We start from the raw sequence: 10,238 nt of genomic DNA on the forward strand, positions 1-10,238 counted from the left end.
CCCGTCTCGGCCTCCCAAAGTGCTGGGATTACAGGCTTGAGCCACCGCGCCCGGCCCGGTTTCACTGTTTTAACCACGATGGTCTCGATCTCCTGACCTCGTGATCCGCCTGCCTTATCCTCCCAAAGTGCTGGGATTACAGGCATGAGTCACTGCGCCCGGCTGTTCTGTGAAGTATCTTATATGTGTAGTTCATTCATTGAATTATTTGTCTTTTTTAGTTGTATGTGTCCTTTATATTCTAAATATAGTTTTGTCTTGGTGATAATTGTTGCAAATATCTTCTCCTAGTTTTCTGCTTGTATTTTGACTCTTTTTGTACCTTTTGATAAATAGAATTTTATGATTTAGCTGAATGTATCATATATGGTATGTTTTCTTTATGGTTTTTGCTTATTGTGTCTTAAGAAATCCTTCCCTACCCTTGAGAAGGAGATTTTTTTTGTATTTTAAGAGAATTAAATCCTTAATCCATTTGGAATTAATTTTGGTATATATTATAAGGGAGGGATTCAGTTTTATTTTTCTCTAATATCCAGTTGTCCCAGCACCATTTACTTGAAAACCCATCCTTTTCACTTGTCTGCAGTGCTGCCTCTCTCCCACAAATTTTCATATATGGGAAGACCTTTTTCTGGGGCTCATGATGACTGTAGCTTCTATTAGGTCTTCGTAGCAAAACACTACCCCTTTTTTGGTTTTCCTCTGGGAAATCTTGTCTTTTCTCAGACTTTTATTCTTCTTTAGAATCTGCTTCCTTAGAACCCTACCCACCAAAGAGATGATTCTGTAGCGACTTAACATTGATACAATTTTGGGTATGCTTATCTCTGTCTAATTAGGTCTCTTTTGAGACAGGGTCTTACTCTGTTGCCCAGGCTTGAGTGCAGTGGCATGATCATGGCTCACTGCAGCCTTGCTTTACCTGCACCAGCGCAGGCAATCCTCCCACTTCAGCCCCCATCCAGTAGGTGGGACTACAAGGAAGCGCCACGACCCCTGTTTTTTTTGTTTTTTTGTAGAGACGGAAGTTTTGCCATTTTGCCCAGGCTGGTCTTGAATTCCTGGGTCTCGAGGCTGTTGGATCACCTAAGGTTAAGTGTCGGATCACCTAAGGTCAGGAGTTCAAGACCAGTCTGGCCAACATGGTGAAACCCTGTCTCTGTTAAAAATACAATAAATTAGCCGGGCATGGTGTCTCACGCCTGTAATCCCAGCTGCTTGAGAAGCTGAGGCATGAGAGTCGCTTGAACCCAGGAGGCGGAGGTTGCAGTGAGCTGAGAACACACCATGCACTCCAGCCTGGGTGACAGAGCAAGACTGTCTGAAAAAATAAATAAATAAAATGCATACAGTTTTGTAACCACCACCACAAGCATGATACAGAGCACTTGCATCGCCTTAAAAAATTCCCGGCCAGGCATGGTGGCTCATGCCTGTAATCCCAGTACTTTGGGAGGCCAAGGTGGGTGGATCATGAGGTCAGGAGTTTGAGACCAACCTGGCCAATATAGTGAAACCCCATCTCTACCAAAAATACAAAACTTACCCAGGTGTGGTGGCGTGTACCTGTAGTCCCAGCTACTCAGGAGTCTGAGGCAGGAGAATCGTTTGAACCCGGGAGGCGGAGGCTGCAGTGAGCTGAGATTATGTCGCTGCACTCCAGCCTGGGTGACAGAGCAAGACTCCATCTCAAAAAAAAAGAAAAAAATTCCTGGCCAAGTGCAGTGACTTACGCCTGCAATCCCAGCACTTTGAGAGACTGAGGCAGGCGGATAACTTGAGGTCAGGAGTTCAAGACCAGCCTGACCACCATGGTGAAACCTGTCTCTACTGAGAATGCAAAAATTAGCCAGGCATGGTGATGCGCCCCTGTAATCCCAGTTACTGGGGAGATTAAGGCAGGAGAAGCACTTGAACCTGGGAGGTGGAGGTTGCAGTGAGCCAATATCACACCATTGTGCACCAGTCTGGGTGACAAGAACGAGACTCCCTCTCAAAAAAACAAAACAAAAAAAAGGCCAGGCGTGGTGGCTTACACCTGTAATCCCAGAACTTTGGGAGGCCAAGGCGGGCAGATCACAAGGTCAGGAGATTGAGACCAACCTGGCGAACATTGTGAAACCCTGTCTCTACTAAAAATACAAAAAAAAAAAAAAAAAAAAAAATTGCTGGGCGTGGTGGTGGGCGCCTGTAGTCCCAGCTACTCGGGAGGCTGAGGCAGGAGAATGGCGTGAACCCGGGGGTGGAGCTTGCAGTGAGCAGAAATTGCGTCACTGCACTCCAGCCTGGGCAACAGAGCAAGACTGTCTTAACAACAACAACAAAATTCCCTTGTGCCCGTTTGTAGTCAGTCCGTTCCACATCCCTAACTGCTGGCAACCACTGATCTGCTTTCTGACCCTCTCGTTTTGTCTTCTCCATAATGTCAAAAAAGTGGTATATAGTATGTAGCATTTGAATCTGCCTTCTTTCACTTGTCATATTGCATTTTAGATTCATTCATCTATGTTATTGTGTGTCTCAATGGTTTTTTTTTTTATTGCTGAGTAGTCCATTGTATTCATGTACCATAGTTTATAAATTCATCATTTCAGAGACATTTGACTGTTGTGAATATTGCTGCTATGTACAAGTCTTATGTGAATATTCTCCGTTTTTCTTTTTTTCTTTTTTTTTGAGACGGAGTCTTGCCCTGTTGCCCAGGCTGGAGTGCAGTGGCGCGATCTCAGATCACTCCCACCTCTGCCTCCCGGGTTCAAGCGATTCTCCTGCCTCAGCCTCCTGCACAGCTGGGATTACAGGCACACGCCACCACGCCCAGCTAATTTTTGTATTTTTAGTAGAGTCGGGGTTTTACCATGTTGGCCAGGCTGGTCTTGAACTCCTGACCTCAGTTGATCTGACCGCCTCATCATGCCTGGCCTCTCGCTCATATTTGAAAGAAAGTTTTCTGGGGGAAATAGTTTCTCTCAACATTCTGACTCTATTCTTCAGTTTTCTGGCTTCCCTTAACTGGTTTTGTGAGACTTGGTCTAATTTTCATCCTTCTCTAATCTGGCTTTTCTCTTGGTCTACTTTTAAGATGTTCTTTTTGTATATGGCTTTCTACTGTATATTTTTATGAGGATTTCTTTTTCTTTTCCTAGTTGGAATTCATTAGACTTTTGAATTTGAAGGTTACTTTTCAAGTATTTCTCTTCATATCTGATCTCCTGCTTGACCATACTGTGGAATTTAGGGACAATAAATTGGATTGAGTATTGGATTATTTCTTGATTTATAACACTTACTCTGTTTTTTATTTTAATTTTAGAATTTGTGATTATAGCAATGTCCCCAGCTATAAAGGATAGGTTGCTATATCTATCTATAATCTTAAAATTCTAGAAACCTAAGGAAAGAGATGAAATTATTTTCATCTCATTATCAGTTCCTTGGGATTCTGTTCTGTCTGCAAGACAAGCTGAGTAATTTTGTGTATAGTTTTAAACTAGTGCCAAATGGGGTTTGGTGTGGTTAGTGGTTTAGTCACGAGTGACATAATACTTATTAGTGCTTTGATTATGTCTGTGATTTAGGGAGAAACTTTTTGTGGTCCTTATTTTCTTTCTAGATATGATACACCAACTTCTAAAAAGAAAGTACGAATTAAAGACCGCAATAAACTTTCTACAGAGGAACGCCGAAAGTTGTTTGAGCAAGAGGTGGCTCAACGGGAGGCTCAGAAACAACAGCAACAGATGCAGAACCTGGGAATGACATCACCACTGCCCTATGACTCTCTTGGTTATAATGCCCCACATCATCCTTTTGCTGGTTACCCACCGGGTTATCCCATGCAGGCCTATGTGGATCCCAGCAACCCTAATGCTGGAAAGGTGCTCCTGCCCACACCCAGCATGGACCCAGTGTGTTCTCCAGCTCCTTATGATCATGCTCAGCCCATGGTGGGACATTCTACAGAACCCCTTTCTGCCCCACCACCAGTACCAGTGGTGCCACATGTGGCAGCTCCTGTGGAAGTTTCCAGTTCCCAGTATGTGACCCAGAGTGAAGGTGTAGTACACCAAGACTCCAGCGTTGCTGTCTTGCCAGTGCCGGCCCCCGGCCCAGTTCAGGGACAGAATTATAGTGTCTGGGATTCAAACCAGCAGTCTGTCAGTGTACAGCAGCAGTACTCTCCTGCACAGTCTCAAGCAACCATATATTATCAAGGACAGACATGTCCAACAGTCTATGGTGTGACATCACCTTATTCACAGACAACTCCACCAATTGTACAGGTAACTAATTCTGAAACTTCGCTTTTCTGCTTTATGGTCTTTTCATGGGATGTTCGTTAAATCTGGCACAGGGGGAGGAAGTCCTACCATGGACTACTTGCATATGTTGATGAACTTTGTATGTATTGGTTATGTATTGTGTGAAATATTGCCAAAACTTGTCAGCTAAGACAATAGGTAAGTATTTTCTCACAGTTACCATGGGTCAGTAACTCAGAAGCAGCTTAGCAGCGTGGATCTGGCTCAGGTTTTTCCATGAAATTACAGTCAAGCTGTTAGCCATGGCTGCAGTCATCTGAAGGCTGAACTAGATATAAAGGATTCACTTTCCAACTTACTCACACCGTTGTTAGCAGGCCTCTATTTCTGCCAAGGGAGAACCCTTCATCATGGTAATATTTTTGTGTTTTCTAAAATCATGGTCAGGCCAGGCTGTGGTAGCTTACACCTGTAATCTCAGCACTTTGGGCGGCCGAGGTGGACAGATCACCTGAAGTCAGGAGTTTGAGATCAGCCAGGCCAACATGGTGAAACCCCGTCTCTACTAAAAAATACAAAAAATTAGCTGGCAATGGTGGCTCATGCCTGTAATCCCAGCTACTTGGTAGGCTGAGGCAGGAGAATCACTTGAACTGGGGAGGCAGAGGTTGCAGTGAGCCGAGATAGTGTCACTGTACTCCAGTCTGGACAACAGGGCGAGATGCCATCTCAAAAAATAAATAAAATCAAGTTTGTTTGTTTGTTTGTTTTTTTAATTATACAAGGCAGAATTTTTTTTTTTTTTTTTTTTTGAGATGGAGTCTCGCTCTGTCGCCCAGGCTGGAGTGCAGCGGCGTGATCTCAGCTCACTGCAAGCTCCACCTCCTGGGTTCATGTTATTCTTCTGCCTCAGCCTCCCGAGTAGCTGGGACTACAGGTGCCCGCCACCATGCCTGGCTAATTTTTTGTATTTTTAGTAGAGATGGGGTTTCACCGTGTTAGCCAGGATGGTCTTGATCTCCTGACCTTGTGATCCACCCACCTCAGCCTCCCAAAAGTGTTGGGATTACAGGTGTGAGCCACCGTGCCTGGCCAGCAGAACTTTTTTTTATTTTTTATTTTATTTTAAGAGATTAGGTCTTGCTCTGCCACCCAGGCTGGAGTACAGTGATGTGATCATAGCTGACTATAGCCTTAAACTCCTAGGCTCAAGTGATCTTCCCACCTCCCGAATAGCTGGGACTACAGGTGTGCATCACTGTACCCTGCTAATTTTTTTTTAAGAGATGAGGTCTCACTGTGTTGCCCAGGCTGGTCTTGAACTCCTGGCCTAGAGCAGTTCTCCTACCTTGGCCCTCCCATAGTGTTGAGATTACAGGCATGAGCCACTGCGCCTGGCCAGCAGTACATTTAAAGCTGTAGAAACAAAAACATTGAAAGCATTATCATCACAGCATTTCTCTCTCTCTCCCAGCACTCCTTGTTACCTCGTAAAAATGAAGTATTGTGGATATTAAAGACTCCGAACAGAGTGTTTCCTGCACATAATACTTAGTATTTAACAGTAATTTTTACTTCTGTTCATGTTTTCATAATGAAGCTGTATTTAAAACATTTGTTAAAATGGCCATGACAAGGTATTCTGCTTTAATTACTAAAACTCTAACTGTATTAACTACTTTCATTTTTTATGATCCTTTAAAGCACGTTTTATATATTTTATATATTTGTCTTGACGAGGTTTTTTATATCTTGTTTTCCTACTTAAAATGATTTTTTTTTTTTTTTTAAAGATAGTAAGTCAGACTTTATTTAAGAGGAGCCAGAGGGGATAAGTATGGGGACGACTGTGGTGGGACTTGGAGTAAGGAAAAGAGATTTGACTCAATTCCTTAAAATGATTTGTAACCACTTTTTCAAATTATTTACTATTGTACTATATGTGTGTGTACATATATATATACACATACATAAATGTTTTAATGGGTATAATACCCTGTTTGCTTATATAGTCATCCACTTCACTGGGGGTACTCATTTAAATGGAAAATTATTTTTCATAATTATAAATAGCATTCCATTAAACATGCTTATAGTTTTTTTCTGCTTTTTGTTTGTTGTTTGGTTTAAAATGACTGTTACATTGTTACAGAAGGCTAGTGAAAATATGGGCATTGGTCATCAGGTATGAATTTTGTGTGTGTCTGTGTGTGTAGGGACAGGGTATGTTTAATTCTGCCTCCTACAGAATGTTTTGGGTTTTGGTTTTGTTTTACTGTCAATTTGACTTGGATATGAGCCATATTCTTTCTTGGCCAAGCCATTAGTTTTGAGTTTTTCCCTAAAAATATATGTCAGGGATACAGTAAAAATGGTTTACATCTCTCCTCATTCCTATTCCTGAAATATGTCCTCTCTTAGCGCTAGAGTCTAAGCAACAGCAATGAAAGGTATCCATTAAAGACAGTAAAGAGCTCACTGGTCATATGGTTTTTATTATAAAATAAAATCCATTTATTCCTTCCCAATGAGAAAAAAAATTATTTTGGGTTTATTCGTTAGCCATAGGAGCCAAGCATCACAATTTACTCGCTTCTAGTCTTTCAGTCTGTCCCTATCAAGAAGTACTTACTGATTCCCTAATCTACTTTGTGTGTACTTAAGTAGTAGGTAAATGGGCTGTGATGGTTCAACTATCCTTCCATTCCTCACTGTGTGAGATTAGTTGATCAGATGATATTGGGCTTTGGGGGTATTGAGAAATATAGAATATATTGTTAGTGTGTGTTTCGAGTCCTGGTTTATCGTTTACTGTGTATCCTAGAAACAGGCATTAATATTCTTGAGTCCTTGTTTTCTCATCTATAAAATAAACAGAATGCCTCAGGATGGTTTTGATTTGCATGAGATAAGGGATGTTAATAATGATAGATTCAAGGCACCATATACCTTGATGGTAACCAGTTATACACATAGTTACCTTAATAGTATTGAGAGGAAATTATTGACAGTAATGCGCTGTGAAATAACATCTGGTCATGTTCATCCTTCTGGTGTCTGGCCCTAAAAATCTGACCTCTAGGAGCCTTGAAGTCTGTGTTGTTGAAGCCCAATGTTAACCATACAGTGTGGCTACTCAGAGTTCACAAGCTGTGATAGCCTTGGTGGTGAAGTAATATGTAACATGATATAATATATTCGGTATCTTTAATATTTGGAGCAAATGTGTTATCAGAGGTGACTGATTTTTTTTTACACAACTGCATACTAAACAGAAAAGCTCAATTTTAACAGGTCATGTAATTTGTACTGGTCTTGTGACACTAATAAGTGACTTATTCTCACAGAGTTATACTAAATTACATCTCAAGAGTTTGAGTGCTTAGACTGTAATTTTTCATTTTAGGTTGGTTCAAAAGTAGTCATGGCTTTTGCTGTTAAAAATGGCGAAAACTACTTTTGTACTGACCTAATATAAAGTGAAGTGATTCAGATACAAAGTAATTTAATGATTTTTTTATTCTTCTAGAAGTGGTGACAGAAAAATTGTATTTTTCCCTCTGAAATCTATTGGACCTTCTCAGATTTATTCTGTAATTCCCATTAGAAATCACATTTTAGCCGGGCGCAGTGGCTCACGCCTGTAATCCCAGCACTTTGGGAGGCCAAAGCAGGTGGATCACGAGGTCAGGAGATCGAGACCATCCTGGCTAACATGGTGAAACCCGGTCTCTACTAGAAATACAAAAAAATTAGCCGGGCATGAGGTGGGCCCCTGTAGTCCCGCCTACTCAGGAGGCTGAGGCAGGAGAATGGCGAGAACCCGGGAGGCGGAGCTTGCATGTGCTGAGATCGCGCCACTGCACTCCAGGCTGGGCGACAGAGCAAGACTCTGTCTCAAAAAAAAAAAAAAAAAAATCACATTTTAGGCCTGGCATGGTAGCTCACTTCTGTAATCCCAGCACTTTTGAAGGCCAAGGTGGGCGGATCATCTGAGGGCAGGAGTTAAAGACCAGCCTGGCCAACATGGTGAAACCCCATCTCTACAAAAATTAGCTGGGCATGATGGCGGGTGTCTGTAATCCCAGCCACTGGGGAGGCTGAGGCAGGAGAATCATTTGAACCCGGGAGGCGTAGGTTGCAGTGAACCAAGATGGCACCATTGCACTCTAGCCTGGGAGACAGAGCGAGACTCCGTCCCCAGAAAAAGTCACAGTTTAAAGATACTTCTAGCGGATATATAGTTGAGAAATTAGCATTTTTGTAAAATTTTTTCTTCTTCCTCTTTTGTTTTTTTGGAGACAGTGTCTGGCTCTATCACCCAGGCTAGAGTGCAGTGGTGCAATCTCGGCTCACTGCAACCTCTACCTCCCAGGTTCAAGAGATTCTCCTGCCTGAGCCTCACTAGTAGCTGGGATTACAGGTGTGCACTACCACTCCCAGCTAATTTTTTGTATTTTTAGTAGAGACAGGGTTTTGACATGTTGGTCAGGCTGGTCTCGAATTCCTGACCTCAGGTGATCCTCCTGCCTCGGCCTCCCAAAGTGCTGGGATTACAGGCTTGAACCACCATGCCTGGCCTCATTTGTGTAATTTAAGTCATTTGAATGAGCACGCTCTTCAAATCTCATACAGGTTTTTCAGCCGGGCGTGGTGGCTCACATCTGTAATCCCAGCACTTTGAGAGGCTGCAGCAGGAAGATCACTTGAACCCAGGAGTTTGAAACCAGCTTGGGTAACATAGTGAGACCCTGTCTCTACAAAGAGTAAACAAAATTAGCCGAGTGTGGTGGCACATGCCTGTGGTCCCAGCTATTTGGGAGGGCTGAGATGGTAAGATTGCTTAAATCTAGGAGGTTGAGGCTGCAGTAAGCCAAGATTGTGCCACTGCACTCCAGCCTGGGTACAGAAAAACAAACATTCATGTTTTTCTGTGATACAGAAAAAATAAAACAGAAATCTCATGTAGGTTTTTCCTTAGCAAATAGATAAGTCACATGATAATATGTACATGTCTCACAAACGTGTGTATCTTCTGCATTATTCCGGTCATACTGCAAATCGCTTTTCCTTCTTGGTTTATAGAAACCAAATTCATACTGTTAAAAGCCTAGAAGTCTTTTTTTAAAAAAATAATTAGATACTGCCGTTGTTATCTCCCAGCTAGCATTTGGAAGTGGTCTTCTAAACCACAGCTTTATTCCATATGAGTCAAATACTAGTGTCTGCATAATGAGCCTTACTTAAACATCCGATCTTGTCAGAAAAATTCTTCATGAATATATTGTCAATGATGGCCAAAGAAATTCTGTCCTCCAAAATATTAACAGTTTTCTATCGTACATTTGGATGATTGACTTCCTGGTCACTCTAGAAATAACATGTTTTATTGTGGTGAATTTTTTTTTTCCCCTCAAAATTAGAGTTTGAACTAGCTTTTTTCTTGTTTTATAAAATCAGAATATCGGAATATTAAATGTTCACACTCAGAGTATGTGAGGTAATTATGAAATCCATTCTATTCCAAATAATTGAAGGTACCAGTAGTAGGAAATGAAGTCAAAGAAGTTACAATAGGGTCTTAGGAGGAGCTTTAAGAGGATTTTTGGCTGTTAGACTGAGTAATGTGGAAATCCACTGAAGCAGTTAAAATTGAAGAAAGCATGATCTGAGATGTTTTGAGAGGATCACTGGCTGCTCTGGGTAAAAGAGATTGCAGGAGTCAAGGGCAAAAGTAGGAGACTGGCCAGTCATGGTGGCTCATGCCTGTAATCTAAGCACTTTGGGAGGCTGATGTGGGAGGATTGCTTGAGCCTAGTAGTTTGAGATCAGCCTGGGTAACATGGCAAAACCTTATCTTTACAAAAAATAGAAAAAATAGTTGGATGTGGTAGCATGCTCCTGTAGTCTCAGCTACTCAGGAGGCTGAGGCAGGAGGATCATCTGAGCCCACGAGGTCAAGGCTGTTGTGAG

The 10,238-nt window shown here is 42.0% G+C and overlaps 1 protein-coding gene across 1 annotated transcript in view; it reads left to right on the top strand.

Moving 5' to 3' along the window:
• SETD2 (SET domain containing 2) overlaps positions 1 to 10,238 on the top strand; it is a 120,611-nt gene that overhangs the window by 73,014 nt on the left and 37,359 nt on the right. Inside the window, exon 14 of the mRNA XM_011939322.1 lies at positions 3,617 to 4,286. Within this exon, the coding sequence (XP_011794712.1) occupies positions 3,617 to 4,286 (670 nt within the window). The remainder of the gene's footprint in view (positions 1 to 3,616; positions 4,287 to 10,238) is intronic.

The sequence above is a fragment of the Colobus angolensis genome, unplaced genomic scaffold (assembly GCF_000951035.1).
Source record: "Colobus angolensis palliatus isolate OR3802 unplaced genomic scaffold, Cang.pa_1.0 Scaffold18, whole genome shotgun sequence".
Classification (NCBI taxonomy): domain Eukaryota; kingdom Metazoa; phylum Chordata; class Mammalia; order Primates; family Cercopithecidae; genus Colobus; species Colobus angolensis.